At 35.2% G+C, this 26254-nt stretch overlaps 2 protein-coding genes across 2 annotated transcripts in view; both read left to right on the top strand.

Moving 5' to 3' along the window:
* The first annotated feature begins 5692 nt into the window (after positions 1 to 5692).
* On the top strand, positions 5693 to 13124 carry LOC145666813 (uncharacterized). The gene is made up of 2 exons (XM_081734377.1): positions 5693 to 5847; positions 11672 to 13124. Exons 1-2 carry the CDS (start codon positions 5836 to 5838, stop codon positions 12659 to 12661), a joined length of 1002 nt encoding a protein of 333 aa, XP_081590503.1. The 5' UTR covers positions 5693 to 5835; the 3' UTR covers positions 12662 to 13124.
* Positions 13125 to 20385: 7261 nt separating this feature from the next.
* Positions 20386 to 26254, top strand: part of LOC145666812 (uncharacterized) — a 9336-nt gene continuing 3467 nt past the window's right edge. The window contains 1 exon segment of the mRNA XM_081734376.1: positions 20386 to 20511. Within this exon segment, the coding sequence (XP_081590502.1) occupies positions 20500 to 20511 (12 nt within the window). The 5' untranslated portion in view covers positions 20386 to 20499.

The raw sequence follows: 26254 nt of genomic DNA, 5'->3' as shown, positions 1-26254 counted from the left end.
ACATAATGTCTGAAAAGAAAAAACAAAAAAAGGGAGCATGTGGAACATAACGATTAAAAATATTTTGAAAGCCAAGAAAGAATGTAAAGAATAGGTGAGTTTTAAAAAAACTCGTTTACCTTGCCTACAGAGAAAGATTTTTTTTTCCTTTTCATAGTTTTGCTTCTTTGAACAAATGAAGACAAATTGCGTTGTAGATCAAATGAATACTCAAGATAATGCATTCTTAAAATGAAAAAAAAGATAATAAATATTAATATAAGTAATTACTTTATAAACTAAGAATAAGCATTCACAACGTTAAGTAACATTGTAGCTTTCGGTGTAACAAGTATTTTCAGATTTGTTTTTCTCAACTTACATTATATTACTGTGTCCCTCTCTCTCATCTCTGAATTTATTGTTCTTTTAATTTACTGGTATCATTGTTTTGTTTTCTTTTTAAAATTCTTTTAAAATGTAATCTGCCAGGCGTAAAATATAGAGTAACTGGTAAAATCATACCCATCCAGTGCTTGTTCATGTTTAGACACTTTTATATATTATTTAATTTAAATGTTTGTTAACTCGTTATCATTAACATTTTGCAATCGATTTCTATTGATCCAATTTTCTTCAAACTGCATTTCGCATCCGATGGAGATACAATCTATCTAGTATTAAAAACTAGAAAAGTTTATATGTTTGTGGCTAATCCTTTGGACAATGAGTTCTCAGAAATCGTAGGTCCTAGAAAGGTGCAGTTTTCACTGATCGATTGCAAATTTTGTATAAATTGTTCAGTTCTAATTGAATATTTAAAAATATGGCCGTTATTTCTTTATTACATTTTTAGGGGTACATCGGAAGTGTTCAAATTTTAAAAAGTAAAGCATCGTATCCTACGAGTTATACATTTCAACACAACGTGTTTGTATACTGGGGTTGTACATCTCTTAGGCGTTTGTTTCATGGTCAAATAATAACGAAAAACGAAGAATAACCATTTCTCCAGTCTAAGATGAATCTTTATTGTATGGAGTGTTTTGACCAATGAACACTATATATCACTGACATTATAATTAATTGTGTGTGTTTATTACATATTGCATGCAAGAAGAAAGGAAACACAGATCATACATGAATTAGAGCCTCCAACCGGAAGTAGGCTCAATCTTGCAAACGGTGCGAGATATTAAAAAAAAAATAATCGAAAAAGTCCTCCTTTATGTTACCGCTTGCCGATTTTTATCAAGACGTCTTTCATTTTTGTCTCTAAAGGGGCATGTACAAATGTAGTGAGAAATGACAAGGAGATTCATGATTATATGAGAAATGAAATCTTGAAATCTTTGAGTTTTATGTCCCACGGTTATGCCGGTTAGGCTAAAGGAGACGGTGATGATGAGAGATGAGTGAAATGGTGGAATGAAGAAAGTGGGAGGAAACGGGAAAACCCCGAGAAAACCCACGAGCACGGCGTTTGTCCACCACAAAGTTCACTTGGCGGGGGCTGGGATCGAACCCGGGACCCCAAGCACCAGAGGTGAACGCTCTACCACTGAGCCACCGCGCCCCCATGATTATATGAGAATGATGCGCTGTGTAGAGAGCTCAAGTTCAGCTAGTTAAGTATTATAGTGAGAGAAAATAAGTATGTTTTTATATTATTTCCAAGAATTGAACACCCTTCGACATTCCATTGGGGCAAACTGCCTCTTGTCCCGCGCTGAGGGCGGCCATACCGGGTATTAGTTCGAATTATGCTACAAGTAGTGGTCTTGTCTCATATAAACTCAGTGCTGGATTGATTAAACTATAATGAACCAATCAACCAATAGTCCTCATGCGACTGAAAACGAAGCTCTATCATTTTGTTCTGATGATTCGGTACTACCATGAGAAGCAATCAACTATATTTGCTGGACGGTTTAGAGTTTGAACGTTCCTTTTTTTTATCACCGAGGCTATATGAGACATAGAACTACTATTTAACACAGGATCCGAACAACACGAGCTTCCACTGCGAGATTCAAGAAGGTACTAAAATTATGAAAAAATAACAACTTTATACTAGTTGAACCTGCTCTGTCTATACAGTGCATGGTTCTAATATCAGCATGAATCTCCTTCAGGAGTGAATTGTTATAGACAAACATATAAACGTGGAATTTTAATATATAGATGTTGGTGTAAGTTTGAAGCAACTTTATAGAAGTGTTAGACGATGTCAAATGGAAATATTTTTTTTTCTTATAAATCCATGTCAGAGTACACCTCTACGGGCCTTTATAGTTACCAGCATGCAATACGATTTGCCTTTCAGATAGGATTTAAAGCATAGCACCTGCAATGTCCGCAGCCCGCTATACCTAGCTCTTGTACGGGTTGCCTAACACAAGGATATCAACCTTTGCAACGATTTAATAATATAATGATAATCTCATGGATCCTAAGATTGAATACAAAAATAACGTATTTTTTAAATTTAAATTTAAATCTACTGGCAAATTTACACAAAATTTGGAATTGACCGGTGAAAACGCCACGTTTCTAGAGATTGTAGTTTTCAGGGTTTTATTGTCGAAAGAATTGGTTACAAACATTTAAACGTGGCAAGTTCACTTATCAAAAGATTAGTTACATTTCATTAAATATATTCATATATTCTGTTGTAGCTTCGAATCTATTTAACTGAAGATGTAACAAAATCAAACCGAAGCACTATACGTATAGTTTTAATGACATAGTATGTTATAGTTCCGGCAATTTATCCTTGCCATCATCATACAAACTATTCTATGTCTGATGAAGACAATACTAAATTTTCGAATCTGTAAGGTATGTTAGAGCTCCTTCATGGCTATATAGTTAGTGCACCAGGCCACAGAGGTTTGAAGGAGCATGCATATGTTAGGAGGAGCCAAGTCATCAAAAATTCTCTTACTAACACCCAAATTGTGCTTTTTTAAAATTAATAATAGCATTTTGTATTGAGGTCTGAAGGGACCACCAAAATGTTTAAGGGAGCCAGGCACCTCCTAGCCCCCCTCTGGTTGCGGGCCTGTAGTGCACTCACCTTTTGCGCGGGAGACCATGTTTGATTTCCACGGAGAGCTTATGTGGTTAACTTCCAGGTTAAGCTGTAGATCCACTTCTCATCGAACCTCGCTACTGCAAGAGATGTTAAGCTCAAATCCAATCAACCACTCAACATATGTTATTAATCAGGGTTTTAAATGCTTGCATTATCTTGATACAGTATTTCAAGGCAATAGTTTGTATGGGAAGGTATTTTCCTTATTTCCTTGAAAGGATCATTAATTTTAATGAGGGTTGATTTCACTAATTTATTCTTAAGTCTATTTAAATGTCCATTTTCTATGTCTATGCCAGAGAAAATGGATTCACATTCATCGCTTTGAAAATTACTGATGTATAAGAGCACATGTAGAGTTTGTGTATATATTTTGCTAGCAATGATGAGTATACAATACTTTAAATCAGGGGTCAACATGAAATTCAAAGGAAGATGAGTATAAAAACAAAATCACGTACTAATAATTTATATGGAATAAGATCTTCGAAAGTAATTATTGTTTAGTACATTATCGTGCACTCTCATAACTATACAGTTAACGTACAAACTTTGGGCGAAAGAGACCAAGTTTCGAATCCCACTGAAAGCTCATGTCGTTCGGACCCCATGTTAAGTTGCAGGTCCACACCTCATTTATCCTCGGTGTTGAAACCAACCTTAAACTCCAATCCAGCAAAACAATATACGGAGGCTTATCAACTTATTGGAGAAACCTGAAGTAGGAAACACGTCAGATGTCTGGGTGGCAACGGTCAGACGGCGGCCGCAGATTCTCGAAGAATTCTCTCATCTCGTGTCGATTCTCGGAATATTTTTCTCGTCTCTTTGTAAATTATGTACAAAATTTATACCCTGACTTTTTAAATTTCATTTAGAAGTTATTAGAATCCTCCCACTCTCGAGAGGTGCATGAAGGATGCTGCACTACAATATTCAAACCATGTTTACCGTATTATTGGATTTTATTGTGTAATGGCCTGCGTATCTTTAACTGTTGATAACTGCTCTTCATTGTGTTCGTACACTTTGTGAATTTATACTTTTCACTACGATCCACGTAACACTAAAAAAGTGATTGAGATCTAAGATTTGGTGAACCAATGTTGCCCACGAGCCTCGAGGAATGCCTCGTCTCGAAAACGAGACGAGAATTCTGTTTCTCGTCTCGTCTCGATTTTGAAAATGTACTTCTCATCTATTTTTGAGACGAGACGAGAAATTTTCTCGAGTTCATAGGCAACACTAGTTGTCACCGGCGACGGATTTAGCCCGGAGCCAGGGAGACTAGGCCCGCTCCCAATTTTTTGAGTGGCAAAAATAATTGAGCTATTATTTGTATATTTTTGAAAGTTTATAGTAAACTCATGATATACTTATTACAGTCTGGGTTCTGGCTGCCTCTCCCCAGTGTTTACCTTCGACATCCGCCACTGGTTATCACTCTACACTTATCTGTCTATAAAGAAATTCCTAAAGTTCATTAAATTTTTGTTTGGGAGAGGGAAGCGGAGAGGGGAAAGGAAATAAAACTTCTTGTTTGCAGAGATGCTCTCAACCATCTGCAAGAAGTAATTTTTTAAAATTCCATTAAGAATTGGAACACTACAGACCTCCTGTAAGAACATTTTACGTCACCATTGATCAAAAGTCAGGGGCGTAAATAAGGGCCCTGCAAAACTCGCATTTCGGAGGGGGAACCAAGCCATCAAGGGGCCTACAAATTTGTGAAGTGGGACGTAGAGAAGGGCCTCATTCCACTTTGTCTGCGGGGAGGCCCCGAAGCCTTTAGTTACGCCACTCTAAAGAGTGACTGAGCTTGAGGTCAGATCTATTGAAAAAACCTCAGAAATTAACCCATCTTTATCCAGTCCTTTAATAGTAAACGAAAACATAATCATAAAATAGTTTATGATATTTTGTAAGTGAAAACGGAGAAGAATTTGCAATACATGTTGAATACCGTATGCAAATTCAATGTTGAAGACAGCATACATCCGTATACGTAGAAATGTGAATGTCCGCATGATAGCCTGGAAGATTCTTCCATCTTTGGCCTTGAATGACCTTGTGCTTACGGTTTTTATCATTATGTAATGAAGCTTTAAAAGAACAGCCAAAAATAAACTAAGATAACCCCCACTGAAGAGAAGTTGGGTTCGTTAAAAGCAAATCTTTGTCATACACGTAACGGAAGAAAGTAACGTACTAAAAATAACATTAAAGCATTTAATTTATCGACTATCCGTAATTGTTATTCCAAAATGCAGTACGCCGCATACACAATAGAAATGAAATACTGCATTCTAGATATATAGAGAGCTATATTTGGCCACCTTCACAAAAGGAAAACATCTTTGGTATGTTAACTCTGTTATATATTTAAAAAAAAAAAAAAAAAAAGTGGTTTTCCCCTCCCTCTAATCCAAGATCTCTTAAAGACAAGATAGATGCTAATTTTCTTTACCTTGCTCTCTCTCTTTCTTTCCGTGAGAGTAAATTGTACATGTGTGTATGTGTGATATGCATGTGCACGGCTTGTTCCTCGTTGTTGTAGTGGCGAAAATGTCCTTGATGTTGCCGCGAGCGTCTTAGCAGAGAAAGGAGTTGGCTTCGGGTGGGCCACTTCCTCCATCCAGAAGGAACCAAGGTCAGGGTGAAGTCAAAAGAGGGCGTCTAAGTATAAAAGGCGAATATCTTGACTCGGAGGACCATAGTGGCCCTTCGTGTGGTTGTGAGCCTCTTTCAAGTGTAGCAACATGAAGTGTCTGGTGAGTTCATCTTCAACTGAAAAATAGAGAGGGTTTTCTGTCATATTCATCAACATAGTGCATCGAATGATTATATTTTTTAGTGTTTCTGTGGTGTGGATGGTCTTGGGTCTCTTCTATCCTTCTGCCTTTACTTTTTTTTTAAAATTACTACTATTGCGTATGCGAGATGAATGCCAGTGGAAGTGTGAGAATAAGTGACAATGCGTGTGTGAATGTCAATACCCCTTTCAACTCATATCTTTCAACATACTAACAAGTTTACTTCTTCTTATGTACGTATATTATCAAAGATGGTACCAAATATGGGTTGAAAGTTTGAAAGCAATCTGAAAATATTTAAAACTAATTTTAAAGTTTAATATTTGAAACGTTTGGAAGGAGCTTGGCAAGAGTCTAGACTATATTATATAAAGGTACTATACCAGTATTAGTCTGGTGAATGTTGGGGAAAAGTTTTGAAAAAAAACTTGTCAAAATAGTCATTCTCGAAGTTTGAACCCAGTACCTTCCAATTGTTAACCGTTCTTTTACGATTTTGCTATTTTTAAGCATGAATGAATATTGCTTTTGATTTTTTTTAAACTTCTGAAAGTGACTAATAATAACGTTTTGAACAAGAACAATCTTTAGATTCATTTTGAAATACACATAAACATACACAGTTATTTTGAATTAATATTAGATGATAGGATTCAAACCATATTATTATTATTATTATTATTATTATTATTATTATTATTATTATTATTATTATTATTATTATTATTATTATTATTATTATTATTATTATTATTATACTTTCTTACTATTTGAAACTATGCATATCATATTTTTACCTTCAATATTTTTTACAATAAGAGAAAGACAAGTAATTTTTATGAAGATGGAATCTCGACATTGCATTGCACAAACAATTCTCTGAAAGCAACTAGTGTAGATAGAGAATCGACTCTTGAACTTGTCGATTAAAAATGAACCTTACTATCACGCTTACGCTATCTTTTTCCAATGACTTCAGTTTAATTCAAATTTAGTATCTTTCTCTCTGACATCTATTTTTCTCAAATACTTTGTTAAATGTATAGTACAGTTTTTCTTTCACTATACGCTCTTGTTTCTTATGTTGTAACCAAGGTGAAGGTTGTAATTTGTTGCTTAGTTAATTAGTTACAAAATTGTATTATGTATTTAGAATTGTAAATTCAGTTATTTATTATTAGTTTGTCGAATATACTAATATTAATGTTTTTATTTAAACATTTTATGAAAAGGTCTCTTTGTTTTTTTTAATCAATATTTTGTAAATAGGTCAGTTTAATGTTCAAAAATTTTCTCTGGTGCAAGGTGTTCCTGGTTCAATCCCAGAGAAGGTGGGTTTGTAACGAGGACGTGTTTTTGAGAGAACATTCTGTCCATGGGGTTTCTCGAGGCTTCCCTACATTCTCATTCCACCAACTGTTTCACAATCATTCAATTTCATCAATTATTCGTCTTTATTAGCCTACAAGTCCTAAACGTAAGACGTGAAACCAGAAATTGCAAATCATTTTTTAAAATATATATTTTCATTTTCCATATTGTTGGACCTCAATTTTAATATCCTAATAATGTTTGCACATTGGTTTAACTACAAGAATATAAAACTGTTGTTTGAAAAGTAGAGAAACTAAATAAAACGAAGGAGAAATATTGATATAATTGAGGTGAAGAAAAACAGGATGTAATATTGCGAAAATGAATGAATGAATATATTTCTGATATATTCATATACTGTATGGGGTTCAGGATACATTATGATTACTTACTTTTGAGCTTTACGTCGCACGATTTTATTCTTTTGGCCAAAGAAGACGATAAGAAATGAATTTTAAGAAGACAATACATAACAATAATATCTTGAGTGGACATATTCTGGCATAAATTGAATTTATGTACTTTACATTTTTTTTAAACATTTTAAACGAATTGTTTACTTTTTCAACTGATGAAGTTTAAAATCAAGTATTTTTTTAAATGAAACAATAATATTCGTTAGAATTCACGAGTTTTTATACTGAATCTAAAATACAAGTGATCTTATTATTTTCAACCTACTTATGCATTTATTTATTTTGTTTTCTACAATATTGAAAATTAACTTGTACCAAGTAACTCTTCTACTAGAATACTATACGAAATCGTATAAACACCAGAAAGAATTTTGTGACTTTACGTTAATTCCCTTCAAATGTTGGGACATTAATGTTAGATTCAACATTTTTACAATTTTCTTGACGAATTTTTACTATTGTTATCAAGTTCATTATACTTTTCCCTTCTGAAATGGTATCAATGAGACATTAGAACATATTATTTATGACCAAATATTTCAATTGTCATTAGAAAGTGTTTCTCAAATAAGCAATAGTACGTTTTTTGAATGAAATATATAATTAAGTATTCTTTACTTCACATTAGCATATTTTCATAGTCTAATATATATATATAATTCAATATTAGACACTGATCCAGCTACATTGGTCCTTCTTTGAGAGACGATTATGTATCTAGATTAGTGCTTTTCAACGTGAACGTTCTCGTCGTTTCCAAAGGAAGCGCTGGAATTAAAGAAAAATGACTACGGCCGTTTCAGATTTCAGGACTTGTTAAGATTTTTTTTCTTTGGATTGATTTTACAAATTATCAGAAGTTTGTCCTTTTTACCAGTAATAATAATTATTATTATTATTATTTCCCACTACTCATCTAAGCAGTGACTTAGTAATATAAGAGGGATCCAAGTGGTGCACTGGGTTAAGGTAACGGGGGAGGGAGAGTCACTCAGAACAATCGAATTCACCGAAGTGGCGCTAGCAGGATTGAAAATGTTGAGAACCACTGAAGTAGTTTATGTTTTAAAAATAGCACTAATTTATCAACGTGGCATATTTTTGCAGTAGTGAGATTGCAATTACTCATAATTCAATTTTACAATATTAAATCTATTTTTTTTATATTTCATAAATTGAATTAGTATAAGGGTTCAGTGATGGAGGCTAACTAATAGTGGTGGGAGACACCCACATTCTATTCTTGGGCGGGAGCTTATATTGTTCGGATCACACGTTAAACTGTAGGTTCAAGTCTCATATGGCCTCGGTGCTCGAAAGACACGCTAAACTCCAAACCAAGCAAGGTATATGAGTAATTAAGAAATTAAATCCTTTTTACTTTAACTTCCCAGGATTATGCTCTACAGGATTTTCTTTAAAAAAAACTGATAAATGCAAGTAAATATTTTAACAAAGAATTATAGAATGCAAAAGTAGGAGACGAGCGAATCCTGGGAAAACTCATTGGTACAGTCTTATTGTCTAAATACCAGCATCACCTGGGATCAAACCAGGTAGCCCTCTTATCAGTGGTGTAACACACTTTTGCGGGGCCCCCCGCAAAGTATAGAGAAGGGGCCCTAGTTGTAAAGCCGACAGAAGTAAGGTTGAAGTTCTACTTCTTTAAATCTTTATTCATCGCAAGACTTCGGGGCCCCCGCACTGCGGGGGTTGCGGGGGCAGCTGCTACGCCACTGTCTCTTATAAAAAGATAACGCTTTATCACTAATCCACCGTTTTCTCTCTCTCTCTCTCTCTCTCTATATATATATATATATATATATATATAGAGAGAGAGAGAGAGAGAGAGAGAGTTTGGAAGCATCTTTGAAATCTGGAGCTTTTTTTTTTCAGAAAGTTTGATAGATGTATTTTAAATCCATTAACTTTTGATTTTGTTGGTTACTCTTTTTAAATTACTTCCCCCTTTTCTTATATCAAGGTTTTAGTCATTCATTTGAATGAAAAGTAATTAGACGAAGTCTTAAACATTTTATGCTAAAGTACAAATAAAAGTAATAAGAAAAAAAAATCATTCGTTTCTTTATTTAAACTCTTCTCCACTAATTAACTCTAAGTAAACACAATAGTCTAATGTTACTATCAAATTGAGAATGTTGGAGTTTTTACTTCATTTTATTTTATTTGAATTTTAATATTTAGGATAAATTAATTGTTTTTATTTATGTTTTAAAGATCAACAGATGTAAGCTTTCCAGCTTTGGATAAAGGTCATCCTTCATTACTCTTTTAAAAAACAGAGAGTCGTTATTAAAACTGTTTTGTGAAAATTTCGTCAAGTTCAAACCCGAAATTTGATGGTTCGTAACTTGGCAAAGAGAAAAAAACAGCCTGCATATTTCACAAGCTTTATATAGTAGGTTATGTTTGATCCAAATCGTGTGAGTTTGATTGATCTCTTTTTTTCTCGAAAACGTGACCCTAAATTTGATGGCCCATAACTCAGGAGCCAAAAGCCAGAATACCATATTTTACACCCTTATATAGCAGGTCAATAGCTGTGCTACTAATGCCAAGTTTGATGCAGATAAGATGAGTTCGGTTGAACTCATACGATGCATAGTGTTCTTGATTTTTAAGGAAAAAGTGAATGAAAGTTTTACAGTAATGTTTCATATTGAAGACAATCCAAGGGGAACTTCAATGCATTCTTAAACTACAACACGAAGCATAGATTCTTTCTTTTCGGGACTACAGGCTACTCATATATTTTAGTGCTTCCAATCAATACGGGTTACCAAATACCTTAACTGGAACTATTTTCGACTTCTTTTCCTACCAATACTCATGATTACAGAATAGAATTTAGTTGTTTCCTAGAACAATTTTGTTTGGTTTGCTATTGGATATAAATTATTATATATAAATAGATCTATGTATTCTCTCCGAAAGCAGATTCTAATCCGCTTATCCTAACAGAGTTGGGCAAGGTTTACAAAGTTAGGATTAGGGTAATCAGTTTTTTCTTCAACCATTCATAAAAGCAAAAGGAAATCTGGAAATCTAAAGTTGAACTACACATAGTTGATCACTTGTAGATTTCAATTTAATATTTCTTCGATATGAAGCAATCTGACTTACTCTGGTATCAAGGGACTAAAACCTTCACAGAGGGAATATAAGTCCAGAGTATTTCAAAAGTGCTCTGATCAGAGCTTTCTATACTCAATTATTCATTGTCATATAGATACAATTGTCGTTTCATGTATATTCTGTTGACGATATACAATCAATTTGTTCCAGTGTGCTTATTCTGGATATCAGATGGTACAGACTAACATTTCCTTGATTATTATTCAAGACTTTTGTGACGCCTTGTATCTATCATAATAGTACTATTCATCAATATAGAAATGGAAAAAAAGCAACATACATGATGTCGTTGACTTCGTTTGCGGAAAAGCATCAAATGAATTTGAATACGCCACAATTATACCCAGTGAGCTAAACGAGACGGTTTATGAATATAAGTTAATAATAGCCTAATGCAATGAATTAATGGAATGAACTACTGAGTAAGAATAAGGGAGGATTTAAAAAGTAATTAAAACTGCAAATATTACTAGTCTCGTAAATGTGTTTCAAAGGTGTAATTTTTAGTTTTGATCTATCTTCCACGGTTATGAACGATCTTCTGAGTCTTCAGGGAAAGATAAATGAATGATAAATGAAGTAATTGGTGAAGAGACGGACAAATCATAGGAACTGCAGTAGCTAAAAAGAATACAGGCGCAATGTTTGTATTCCACATACTCAGAACCTGCCTTCGAACTTGTGACTTACTCACTACAAGTTAAAAACGTATTATTAATTGATACGTGTTTTAAAGGTGAATTCTTTAACATTATTATTTAAGGTGAAAATGAACTAAATAATTAGAAAATAATAATTTCACTTAGCAATATCCTTTGTTTTTCTTATCTTTTCAGGTTGTCATCTCTGCCCTCGTGGCTGTTGCCTTTGCCGCCCCTGGCTACGTCGCTGTGGCTAACCCAGCCCTTGCTTACTCTGTCCCAGCTGCTGCTGCTGTCGTTGCTCCAGCTGTTACTACCACTCAGTACCATGCTCAGGATGAACTGGGACAGTACAGCTACGGATACGCCGGTGGCCCATCTGCCAAACAAGAAGTCAGAACTGCTGATGGCATCACCCGAGGCTCTTACTCTTACATCGATGGATACGGCTTGATCCAGAGTGCCAGCTACGTCTCAGATCCAGTCAACGGCTTTAGAGTTGCTGCCACTAACTTGCCCCAGGGACCAGTTGCCCCAGCTCCAGTTGCTGTTGCTGCTGCCCCAGTTGCTGTCGCTTCTCCAGCTGTTGTTGCTGGTGCTCCTCTTCCAGTACAGGACACCCCTGAAGTGATCGCCGCCAGAGCTGCTCACTTCCAGGCTGTTGCTGAAGCCCAGGCTCGTTCTGGTCGCAAGAAGAGAGACCTTGCTGCTGTTGTAGCTCCAGCTGCCATCGCCGTCCGTGCCCCCAACGCTCGTTTCGCCTACTCTGTTAGCGCTCCAGCTCCATTGACTGCATATTCATATGCTCCTGCTTATGCTGCTGCTCCTGCCTATGCTGCTGCTCCAGTTGCTGCTGTTGCTCCAGCCCGTGTTGCTGCTGTTGCTGCTCCAGCTGCTATTGCTGCCCCAGCTGCTGTTGCTGCTGTTCCAGGAGTCACTGCTACCCAGTACCACGCTCAGGATGAATTGGGTCAATACAGCTACGGATACGCTGGTGGTCCATCTGCCAAGCAGGAAGTCAGAACTGCTGATGGAATCACCCGTGGATCTTACTCTTACATTGATGGCAACGGTCTGATCCAGAGCGCCAGCTACGTTTCTGATCCTATCAATGGTTTCAGAGTAGCTGCCACCAACATTCCTCAGGGACCAGTTGCTCCAGCTCCAGCAGTAGTTGTTGCTTAAGTCTCTCTCCTTCAGTTTCTCATCTCTTAAGTTTCCTGAACACTTCACCTAGTTGCTATTCTCTTCTGTTCACTACCGTCCACTTTCGAAGAGGCTACTATTTGTAGAATATCCTTCTTGCTAGAAGAGACAAAGTCTGGTCACGGGTCACATATTGATGACCGGTGACAGAGACTTTCCTTCTGGAATATTCCATTCACTTCTTCATTCTCATTTTCTACAACAGTTCCTTTTGTGTGCTCAATATTTCTCTCAGTGTGTATGAGGATATTTCTCATTTCTTTCTTTGTAACTTATTTTCTATTATTTACTAATTATTCTATTTGCGGGTGATATCTCGCTCTACAATGGACAATCCTGGTTGATTTTCCAGAAAACAAACTCTTGAACTATGTTTCAGTTTATTACTGAAACAATATTGTATATTTTATTGGCGTAAAATAAAATTAAACATTTTTATATACATGTGATTTTTATTTTTTGTATCGTTAATATTAACTTTAGTTAGTCCTCAGGTATGAATACTTACCATTTGATGGGGATACTGTATATTGCTTATTCTTGTGATACGGTAAGTAATCAGGAACACAGTTAAAAATATGGAAATTAGGAGGAATAAGGATATTTCTGAACCCTCTCGGAATAAGTACTTCATTGTATACTGACAGTTCTAAAATACTTTTAGGAATGGAAATGTGGTATGTACTTACAGAGGAGAGAGAGAGGATAATTCATTATACTTTTTCTTGCATCTGTGTAAATACATGTTTAAACTTATACTGATTAGGCTTTTTTGTCTTTTAAACATAAATCGTTATGAATAATTGGAATCTCAGATCTGTGAGAGTCTTTTCAAATTGCACGCACACTAAGAATTGAAACATGCATCAAAACTGTTTCGAGTTTAGACATCACATAGCGTGTATAATATTATTGAACAGCTATTTTATTATAGCCTAAGTATGGAAGAGGAATCAGGACAGCCAAGTGATATTTTCTAGCCATGCGTTCTTCATGCATGACAAGATGCGCCGCTGTTGCAAGGAATTATTACCCCCTTCGAGGCATCTTCTTTTGACGTACTTTTTGAAATTGTGTGTTTATCCGTTTAAACATGTCAAATACTCAATATTCGGTAAGGGATAATATTTTACGTCTCTTGCCAGCATCTTCCCCTGCTATATCTTGTGATATTACAAGATTATTCATTGAAACGTTTCAAATAAGCAAGATTCCATATAGCAGTAATAATTACATGTAAAATTTTTGTTCCCTGTTGACAATATCTTCCTTTGATGTATTTTTTGATTGTGTGAAAATCTGTTCACACATCCGTGGGACGTAAAACTTCGTGAGAAGATTTCATTTCATTTCATTTCTGTTCAAACATAATACCAAATGATCAAGATTTCGTAGAAGGTAATAATTTTTTGCAAAATTTTCACTCACGCCCTTGATGGCACCTTCATTTGATATATCTTTTGATACTGTGTGGTTATCCTTTGAAACATGTCAATTGATCAAAATCCAGTAAGGATAATAATTTCCTAGTGATTTTTTAAATCCTCGGCAATAGATTTAATTCCATAGTGATTATTAATGTGCGAGAATAGTTATTCTTTACTAGAAAGGGCACACGCAGTTTCTATGAGCTTTTGATGAACCTGACTGATCCACGTGTTAATTGAAGACTGACGGAAGTTTTGTATTGCAGCATGTTAAATGGCCAAGAAACCAAATAAAGTAAGCATAACAGTTGGCCCGGCTACCATCGACTTCAATGGCGAACTTGGTCAAGTGGCCAACTTACAGAAAATAAATTATTTTTGAAAAAAAAACTATTATATATATTAATATAGACTTTTATTACAGCTAATTATTATCTATGAATTAGCTTATTAACTTGTATTTCGTAAGTAATATATGATAAAGTTTATTTCTACAATATAAAAACATCTTAAGAAATTAGTATCTATCTTAGTTTGTCATTCGTATAATATATATGTACAGTGATTTCAACATGCAATCAGCTACAAAACACACGTTTTCTTTCCATCTTTGAAGACAGATGAGATTAGATAAAATGTGCTTTCGCCCGCCACTCTCAGTAGTGAAACACCAAAAGCGATCGATTGTGCATCTAGAAAATGGCTGTTGACCAGTGAGCAACAAAGAAAAAGAATTGTTCTATAATCTTTTGTGTCTTTCTTTTTAACATTTTGGAACATGTACCGAACATACTTTATTATTTGAAAATGAAATGGAATGTTTCAATTTAAAGTCAAACGCTTATGTCCAATAGGAAAATGGAGACTATGATTAAAGCAAGTGAATGATGATGGAAGAATTGGTGGAATGAGAAAGTGGGAGGAGACTCCGAGAAAACCCACGGACATGATATTGTCCACCACAAACTTATTTGGTTGGAGATCGAACTAGGAACACCACGCACCAGAGCTAAGCGCTCTGTCACTGAGCCACCGTTCCACCATCACTTTTTTCTAAATGTCCTACAAGCTACCCAGGCAAAAACAGTATTCAAAATCATGACGAAAGACATTTTTAATCGGTCTGGATTGAACCTCAAAATGGGTTTCTGCAGTACAGAATATGAATGAGAAACCTTAATGGTACCAACCTGTTGATGTACTCGCCAATATTAGTCATTAAAACAATAATAAAGAATATCAGCGTTTGCTGTACTTGGAGAAGTTACTTTCAGGTGAAAACTTTCTCCTTTTTCTCCTTTCGGTTTACTGATCTCCTTGAACACCAACAGTAAACTATGTTCTGAACGGTTTCTAAAAAATAAAAATGTTATGTAGGTACCCAACATATAGAGGTGAATTTAACATTAGCAGCATAGCAGTAATGTTAGTACAATGTAGTGAAGTTCCAAGATAGACAAGTAGGCAACTTATAGAAATATAAGTAATATAGTGGTATGTCTTATGAGAAAATGCAAGTTCCATAGGAAAAATCCTTACATAGGCAGGTGGCCATAAGTTAATAGGTTTTACTGTAAATTGAAATTGAGTAACGTTGTATTGTGTACTAGGAGGAAGTTGCGTTCGGAACAGAATGAATATGTATGAACAATGAATATTAATTTTCTCAATTCTGTTTCTGCTAATTAAACAAGTGAATCTGTGCATATTCCTGTGCAGTACTCATTGCAGTTAAACAACCCTCTGTGCTTGCTATATTGCTCGAAAAAAAAACAACAAAAAAACTAGTAACCCGTCTTCCTTATGATCATATTCTTGGAACCATGTATAGGCAAAATATACTATAGCTGAAAGATTCATATTTACTAGTAAAATGTGTGTCTCTGATAAGAATATGTGTGTTACCATTACGAGAGGACATACAGCAATAGATATTTAATAATATGCTATTTAACACTGCATGCATTTTCTACATATACAGTACACAAATACATAAATAGTCTCTTCAGGAGATTACAAACTATCAATTATAATTCACAATGAACAATATATATTTTAGCACCATAAAAATTGAAAAGAGTGGTGGAATGAAAATGTCGAAGGAAACATGAGAATTCCGAGAAAAGCATGCAGTCGATGATTGTCCATGACCTGGAATCGAACCACGAGATAGAATTCTCGCATCAATGGTAGGCGATTATTACAGAGCTCTTATGCTCCCGTACAAAGTTATACAAATAATCAAAATCACACAACGCTTATGAATTTTTCATTGAACAGGTATATTACGTTAGGTTCGAGTGGCAGCCACTTTCGATTGAGAATTTCCCATTTTCGCAGAAACCTTCGAAGGTCTGAAATCATCACGCAGTAAAAGTATCTTATGGATTTTTTTTTGTTGCATTTCTAAAACGAAAGTGATGTTTATGAGTGCTTTATGCTTTCTTGAAAGAAATATTTCTTTACCATACCTTTGCTTTTACTTAGTGTTCATTACACGCCACTGTATATACAGAGTATTAATGAAGTAAACCGATAAAGTTTATGATGTGATTCCTCACATCAAAATAATAATAATAATAATAATAATAATAATAATAATAATAATAATAATAATAATAATAATAATAATAATAATAATAATAATAATAATAATAATAAAGGTGCGTGTTAGCATGTGTGGAAAAGTGCATACTTTCGGAGTTAAGGCCGTCCGAAACGTAAATATATAGGTATAAGATTATCTCAGCAAGATTACAAACACGAGGAACCGCGGTACTGGCGGACCTAACACTTTCGACTTCCTAACGTTGCATTTCATGTTCACTGCTGTCAAGACTTCATTTTGCTTACTTTAGACTCACCTCTAGGTTCTTGCACATCTAGGAATTGTGTTGGTAGCATGTCCTGTGGGGAATTATGTCCAGTGGGAATTCCTTAAGCACCATTGCACATCGGTGAAATATGCATTTTTGGTTGATGTATCGCGATGTGGACTGGCACTCCTCTGCTTTTCGTGCTCGAAATGACACGATTTTTTAAACATTTTGAGACGGCCCCAGCTGTGAAATTATACTATACACTTTTTCCCTAGATATCCATATGAACTATTTCTTATTTTGATGAGAGGAATTGCTTCTTAAAATTTCTTCATAATATAACTAGAACCAAAGATATGGATTTGGGTGTTTTCCTTCCTGGATCCTTCAACTGTGATTTGCATGGACAGCACTCATTGTTTCGCCATTATTTATTATATAACGGACACATGACATTTTTTCATTAGAAATAAAAATTTTTATTTAACGTCCCACGTTATGCCCTGTGAGGCAAAACAGATAGTTATATTTCTAAGTGAATAGTACTAGTAGAACTGGTAGAATATGAAAGTATATGAAAACGTGAAGGAAAAAAACACTTAAGTGTTGTTCATCAAAAACCTCTATGGTCTGAATCGAACCAGAGACCAATCCAAGCAAAAACGGACATGCTTTTCCGAGCGATCTGTTGTAGCCATTCACTTATTGTGGACATTTGATATTATTTTCTTAGCTTCAAATGAGTTCCAAAGAAAATTATTTTTCCGTTTGACTTTTCCCCATTGTATAAGCCAAATCCCTTAACTTTAGGCTACGATTTCAGGGTGGAAAAATGAGTGTAGATTTTTTTTTTGTTTGTTTGTTGTTCAGGTTTAGCGTCTCTTTTCACCACCGAGGCTATATAAGTCTTGGACCTACAGTGAAATCCGATGCACCATAACACATTCATGCTCCCCCTTCCCCAGAATCAAACTAGAGATCTTGTGACCAAAGACACACGTGCTAGCCACTAGGCCTAAAATGCAGACGTACTAACTTTAAAAAGTATTTTTAATTACTAGCTGCATACAAAGAGCCGAAAATGGAAGTGACTAGGGATGGGCACGAGTGAGTTTTCTTTGAAACTCGACTCGACTTGAAATAGATATCTTTGAGCTCGACTCGGGAACTCGCTCGAAAAATTTCCTCGAACTCGACTCGAAAGTCGACTCGAATTCTAGTCGAATTTTGAGTCGAGTCGAGCCAAAAACGAGCCAAATCAAGCTAAATCCTGTGTGTAGTTTCAAGTACTCTCTTCAAGTATCATACAAAGACAATATAATTGTAAATGATACTACTACTAGTACTATTAATAATAATAATAATAATAATAGTTATTATTATTATTATTATTATTATTATTATTATTATTATTATTATTATTATTATTATTATTATTATTATTATTATTATTGTTGTTGTTGTTGTAATAACACCGAATATAACCATGGAAGACAGGCGGTTTGTATCTGAATACTAAAAACTAGTTGACTGCCAATCTCGGTTGTCGAGAAGTCTTCAGGAGGCAAGGACATTGTTCACGAGGTCCTGGGTTTCAGTTCCGGAGGAGCAAGTATTCGGGCTAGAGCCAAAAAAATTTAAAAGTTACAGGACGCCGGCGACGGCCAAATATGTTCATAGGGCACGGGTTTAGGGTTGTCAACTGCTCGGTCGGCTGGGCTCACAGCTCATTCACTATCGAGACGAACCGAGAAGTGAGCCGAGCCAACAGTTCACGCAGCCGAGCCGAGTCGGAGGCTCATCCCAATCAAGCCGGCTCGAATTGTTCGCTCTGTTGATCCGAGCCGAGCCAGTTAACATCACTACCCTCGGAGCTGAACGGAATACTAATTTCTAAAAACAGACAGAGCTGGTGATCTGAACAGACCCGATGAACCGGGAGCTGTAAATATATCAACTATACAGCATTACTGCAGAATTTTATTGTGAATTAAATATTAACGTGATTCAACATTTCTTAATCAAGGTACTAAGTCTAGATTATTCGAAACATAATTTCATGTTTGTTCACCTTCACACTGAAATTGAACGCAAATCACACAAAAAAGGTTCAATATAAAATTGTTTCGACTCAGCGACATCTCTTATATTCTACACACAAGTTTCAAACTCTGTTTCAATATTTGAATTTTGGCAACCTCGCACAAGAAAAACATGTAGCTTTTTTCTTTCTGTGACTCTTATATGTTTATGCTTTGATAAACTTTGCAATTTTCTTTCAGTGCAATACTTGATACAGAATGACGTATGCAAAGGAGAAGGAAAATTATTGATTTAATGAGAAGACAGAAAGAGAGGACGAAATTCTTTTCGCTAGAATTACATTTGCATGCTCATTCACACTCTCCATGTGTTATATTTCATCGTCTTTGGGTGACACCGGATCATTTCAGGTCATGGGTCTGGAGAGTCACGGGTCTGACTGCTTTCGTTTCACAGGTTACTAATAATTAATAAGCATCACCCTTAATTATGGATATATATATATTTTTTTAAATACGGTTTACGTATGGGAGAATACAAAATGTGACCCGAAATACAATTAAATTCAACCCGACATTTTTCTAGAAACATAATACCTTTTTGCCTAGACCTAAGCCTGAGTGCTGTCAGTTTCTATCTATAATGACTATTTCAGTACAAACTTTCATTTATTAAAAAAAATCTTTTTAACAAGCTACGATATACCAAGCTTATACAGTCGAAACTAGTCCTTTGATGTTTGGATTAATAATTGATTTTCCGACTTCGTGGCACATTACTCATGTTATCTTATTCAGGTTTACTTACATTAATTTATTTAATATATATATATATATATATATATATATATATATATATATATATATATATATATATATATATATATTGGATCTGTGCCTATTTTTCACATGAAAAGATGTACCAAAATTGAACTGAAACCCGGCTGTCTCTCAAATATGGAGACAATACTACTTACCTAGCATAGTCTTTATTAATAGACTGGGAATTCCACATAATAATTTATTAGTCTGTGGGTCCGTAGTTTCGGTTCCTACGACCTGTAAATTGTGACTTTTACACGTTAATTTGCATATAAAGATAATCAGTATTCGTAACACTTGCTAGAGAACAGAAGTTACACATCTGTACTGATAGTCAGCAAATGGACATACTAGACAAGGCAATAAAAATAACAAGAAAGAAAATAAAATAAAAAGAACTTTCGTCTAAATATACTCTATCTCACTTCCATAGCACATGTGAATATCACTCGCGTGTAGTGTGAATGAGCTTATGTGCATATGTAAAATGCATACGTATTGGTAGTATTGGTAAAGGTCGTTAAGGTGCCGAGGGCAAGGCGGGGAAAAGAATCTCGATTCGGGTGGGACACTTCCTTCATCCAAGAGGAACCAAGGGCAGGGACTAGAGCCAAAGACAACTGGACTATATAAAGCCAAGAGTCCGCCTCATACAGCCACAGTGACCCATTTAGCGGTTCTTGAATAAGCCTCTCTAGTCTAGCAACATGAAGTGTCTGGTGAGTGCAACACAAACAGTGTGTGCCCTGCTCTTCTTCTGTCGCCTGCAACAATAATTAAGTGGTGCCCAACCTTTGGTTCTCTTAAAAATGTTCTTCTTCCTTTTGGTGTGGTTCTATCCTTTCCTATAACTATCTCAGTAACTTTTTCACTTTTTTCTGACATTTACCATATGAACTATGTGGAAATAATAATGTTCCTGTGTAGCCAAACAGACTTGCGCCCATAAATTTTGGTGAGCGTGGCGTGTTTGATTTTTAGTTATATCATTGAATTTTTGCCGCCGTTAATTCAACATCATGAGGTAGCTGGGGAACTACTTCAATTAAGAGGTAGCGAATAGTGATCTGGAAAACCAGAAATAACAGTAATGGAAATCGGTATGCTGACTACACATCATTTTATTAAACCGAGCTACAATAATCCTTCATAATCTTTTAGCGTCTGGGAGTTTATATTATTTGTGGAAGTTTAGCGTCTCTTTCTAGTACCGAGACTAGATAAAATGTGGACCTACAGTTTTACGTGGATTACAAACTATTGTAATGCGCTCATTGATGTCGCATGCTATCGAGGATCAAACCCTCAAATCTGTACTCTAAAAGCCACTAGGCCAGCGGTGAGGGCTAAGTACAATTTATGTATACAAGGTGTTTCAAAACAACACCGACAACGTTTGGGAGGTGATTCCTGACACCAAGATAAGACGAAAAGTATAGACCAACCTGCGTGCACAAATGCTTCCTTTCGGAGTTATAGGCCGCCAAAAACATGAAAAAGTGAACTTTCAAGGTCCACATCTCCAATACTATGGGGCCTACTATAGTCGCGTCAACACTTCATTTAGAAACTACTATGTGCTCTATCCAAATATACATGTTTTAGAATCCTAAGGTATTCAAGCAACAATTTTTATGGAGGCAGTTTGGCCATGGGAGTATAATTTGAAGTACTCATCAACTACCTCTATAAAAATTGTTGCGGAAGTATCGCAGGATTCTGAAGCATGGATATTTGGATGGGGCACATATTGGTTCCTAAGCGAAGTCTTGACCCGACTACACTAAGTCCGATAGTTTTGGAGCTATAGACCTTGAAAATTCATTTTTCATGTTTTCGGCAGCCTATATATAACTCCGAAAGGAAGCATTTGTGCACCCAGGTTGGTGAATACTTTTCGTCTTATCTTGGTGTCAGGAATCACCTCGCAAACGTTGTCGATGTTTATTTTGAAACACCCTGTATGTAATATGATAGAATATAGTACCTCGCACTCTTGTTTAAACAGCATTCTGTTATATGAATCTAAATATTCATATTACCGTACTAACAAAAAACTACATGGAAAGGTGGTCAGTCTTTTGAGGGTTATATAAACAGTGAGAAATCTTTCTGGATGCAGTCATGTATGATATCCAAGACAAAACATTTTTAAAACCAGTCAAAATCTCTTATCGCTTTAGTGATTTGGTGAGTCTTGGATCACTGTAAAATTATTTTCTTTTCTATGTGGAGGCCGAAACGCCTTAGCGATAGAGAGCAATCACATCTAGTGCAAAGGAGTATCTAGATCAGTCCGAGACAAGTGACTTTATGACAGACAACACCGTACCTGGATGTTTCCCTGGAATCTCTTTCGCTTCATTGTCATTCATTTCTAATGCTTATCACTTTCATTGGCGGCTCTTAAGGGAAATTATTTCACTAAAAAGAAATCCCTTCAAACTAAGGGAATGAAACCTCGCTCAGCTTCAGAAAGACAAAATACAGTATATAGCCTATAAATTATTATATTACATAATATTTCTCTCCTTAGCTTGTAGCGAAGAAAAATGCCGATGTGACTTACCTCAAGATCCGCCAGTATTTTTATTATGACACGTACACTGAACGTTCTATTAACGGCTTTACTTTTTCTATCTTTTCTTTCTGTTTGAGAAGCGTAAAAATGTAGTCTGATCACAAATAAATATACTTAATAATATACATTGCTTTTTTACTTTTAATTTTTTTTCTTTATTACTAACATTTGTCTAATTATCTAGGTAGTAACATCTTAAGATACCGGTAAAATCAAGGTTATCAGTAAATACATATCCATCTCAATAATTAGTAGGGCCAGCTAACTTCTATGTTATGGTTAACTAATAGACTGATTAATTGGAATAGAATACATCATTTGTATTGAATCTGCGAAAGATAAGAATTCCAATTTCATTAGAAAATAGAATTGAATGTGCTCCTAACTCGGGCCGAACTCACGACACACAGAACTCTGGCTGTTGAACACAGAACTCTGCAGTGAGTGTTTGGTGCGCTCAAGCAGTTTGTAATGAGTTATACCTTCCCAGTTCTATAATGAACACAACATGGTCTTGTTTAATTCGCAGAGTCCCTTGTTTGTCGGGGCACTGATCTTTCTTCTCAGTGGTTCATATTGACGTAAAAGCACCGTTTTCCATCGCCAATGACAATGCTATAAGGAAAACAGTGTTGGCTACCATATGTTTGGGGTTGTAGAGCGAGCAAATCGGCGGCGATTCTGGAAAGCTGATTTTTCTTGTTTTAGCTCAAAGCGAATAGCATCCAAGTGCCGAGTTTTTGAACTCTGCCCGTGACCGTGGTCATCATTTTTTTTTTCCTTAATCACAATCCATCTGGTCATTCTCTGGTCATTTGACATGGATTTTCGTGGAAAAGGAGGTTCAATCGCTCTTCACCGAACTCAGTTGCTCGGCCAGTGTGCAATCTGTCCTTGAGATCAAATATTCCATTCTATGAAGTGCCAAAACCAATGACGGAAAAAATTTCGAGACGTTGTTCCTTTTCCTTATACAGCACAAATCTCAAGAGCAGCTTTGACAATTCCTATCAATGATGTTGTTTTCTACACTTGACATTCCATTTTAATATTCTAAAAAACAAAAATCACTATATTGTAGAAAAAGCAATTCTCTTTGAAATATCGGTGCATTCTTAAATTTTAAAAAAAAAAGAGCTCATGAATTATTCCTCAATTCAATGTTGAGGATAAACTTTCGTTTATAGCAAACAAGTCTTCAAAAATAATTTGATTCATTCATATTTTAAGTAACATTTCTTTATGATGTTTTGGTCCCTCTGTACATCATCTTCCCAGAGAATAAGAAAACTATCTTGGTTGAATTAGAATTTAGCGCCCCTTTCAACACCGAAACTATATGAGACGTGGACCTATTGCTTAACGTCTCACTGTAAACAATTACGGCCGTATTTACTTACCGATTACCTACAATTCTGGCTGCCAACTGATTACCCTAAAATTTACGGTATTAGTGTTAAAATTATGGTAATAGGGTATTTCTCATGGCCTATAACCATAATTTTTTAGAGTAATACAGTAAATTTTAGGGGTAACCAGTTGGCAGCCAAAATTGAAGGTAATCGATCAGTAAATGTGACCGTAATTGTTTACAAGGTACTGTTTAATGTAGGTACTATTCCGACATTGACATAATTCAATTTAAGGGAAATTTGATGCCCTTCATTTGAGGTAACCTAACTAAAAACTCATTAGAAACTAATAAATAGAACAATATTCTGTGTCCCACTTACCTCATGCTTTACACCCTTATTTCAGTTTTTCTTATCTACAGACTGATTCTACTATAAATGCTACCAGACATCTTTTGACTCATTGCCAAACAACTCATTGAGAAAAATAGATCTATGACATTTTCCTTTTGGTTAAAGAACCTTTCGATTAAAGATTTGCTTCCATGAATTCTGTTTAGAAGATTCTTGTTCGATTCTTCATAAGAATGTATGAGATTCTGATCCCACATTAAACTTATATTGTTAGGCTCTGCACTGTATATAGACATTAAAAACCAAATAAACAAATGAATGCGTTTTTGTTATACGTATATTACTTCAAAACTCCCTGCTCTACAGCGCACAAATTACTAAAGAAGTTCATCAGTTTCTAAACAAAAACTTCGTGTCGCACACTTCCTGGTAGCTTCCAAATTGCCTCCCGTGGCAGTCATGGTAGATCAGCGAAATGCTGCTCATCTTTGGTAAGTATAAGGATCTCTAGTTCAAGCCCGAGCCATGAGAGATTGTGATGGTCAACATCCTCTCTATAGGTTTTCCTGGGCTTCCATATACGCCCAGTACCTTCTTTCCATCCAATCTTTTTTCATGAGTCAATTTGATCCATTCATGTAGCCTACAAAGCATTACCGTACGATATTAATTACCGAATATACTTGAATATTAAATATTTCATTTCTATTTGACCTCTGTCACGTTGCCAGATCGACAAATTCTTTATCCCCATCGGGAATTGAATCCTTGATTATGTGCACCAGAAATATGTACACTGATTTTTTGTTTACTCAACAGAACTCATTTTGCCTCTACCAAATTATATGTTTTTTTTTTTTTTTTTTTAAATGGAATCGTTGGTTACGTGGGAGAAGTTAAAAAAAAGTTTGTTCAATAAACCTTCTGGTACCACAAATCAACGTATAACTTGCTACAAGGCAAAAGTATACTCGAATCTTTTGTGGAATGGAAGCTAGGCCTTGCCTGAAAAGGAATATTTCAACGTAAGAGAGATTCAATATTACTATTTGTTACTAGTGAAAAGATTTTTCTAAAATTAGATTTAGAAAGATTGTTCTTTCACTCAATAACGTAAAAATAAATAAACAAACTTCGATATGTGAAATTAATCTACAGAAAGAAATTAAATTTAAGCTCATCACTGTTTTCATACCATTTATTTTCTTGAAGTTTATTAGTTACATGTAATAACAAACAATCGGTTTGAATCAAAGTAATATATATATATATATATATATATATATATATATATATATATATATATATATATATATATATATATATATATATATATAAACGATTCAGCCACTTTCTCATGAAAAGACGACATAAAAAAGTCGAAAATATTAAAAAAAAAAAACTTTTTGCCTTTTGCTCCTTCAGAAGCGGAATTCTCGGAAACGGTTGAACACTTGTTCAGTTAATTTTAATGAGGAGTTTGTATGTTGAGTTTCATCTTCCTCACTTAAGGGCAATTCAGATCAAAAGGTCAATTACTTTCTTTAGTTTTCTGTTATCGGTAGCCAGGGGCGGATCCAGGACGAACTTCTCGGGGGGGGGGGTAATACTGCCACATAGAGCTACTTTTAAGAGTTCCCAACTCTGGGATAGGTTTTGTTTATATATAAAATAAGAAAAAGTTTCCTGCCCCCTGGATCCGCCCCTGTCGGTAGCAGGACATTGGTCTCAAATTTAGAAGTGTTAGTGCAGCATCATACACGTAATTCTTCAATAATCTTTTCGTTTTGACGAAATGATTGGCCTCTCGAATACTGTCCATCAATTACAAACACATACCTTCTCTCCAACCACTTTAATTTCTTTCTGACACCTAGCTAACTTTACATTTATGGAAAATTGGGAAAAATCGCTGCTGAAACGTGCATAAATCAGAAATAACTAAATAAAAAAAAAAAAGACAAGAAAAATTGTACCACTATTTCATCACATTGTAGCTTGTTAATAAGTATTGCAAGAACTATATATGGCAATTTTGACTTCTTTTAAGAATAAGAATAAATTAGAGATATTTTTTTTTTCTGTTGAAAGTTAATATGAAAATATTAAGGCATAGAACTTCTGCTTTGACACTTACTGTTACCAGAATTATTGGCTGAAGGCTGTAATTGACAT

The sequence above is a fragment of the Thermobia domestica genome, chromosome 12, assembly GCF_964235325.1.
Source record: "Thermobia domestica chromosome 12, izTheDome1.hap1.1, whole genome shotgun sequence".
NCBI lineage: Eukaryota > Metazoa > Arthropoda > Insecta > Zygentoma > Lepismatidae > Thermobia > Thermobia domestica.
The sequence above is the reverse complement of the archived record's forward strand: the minus strand, read 5'-3'. Positions and strand labels throughout refer to the sequence as shown.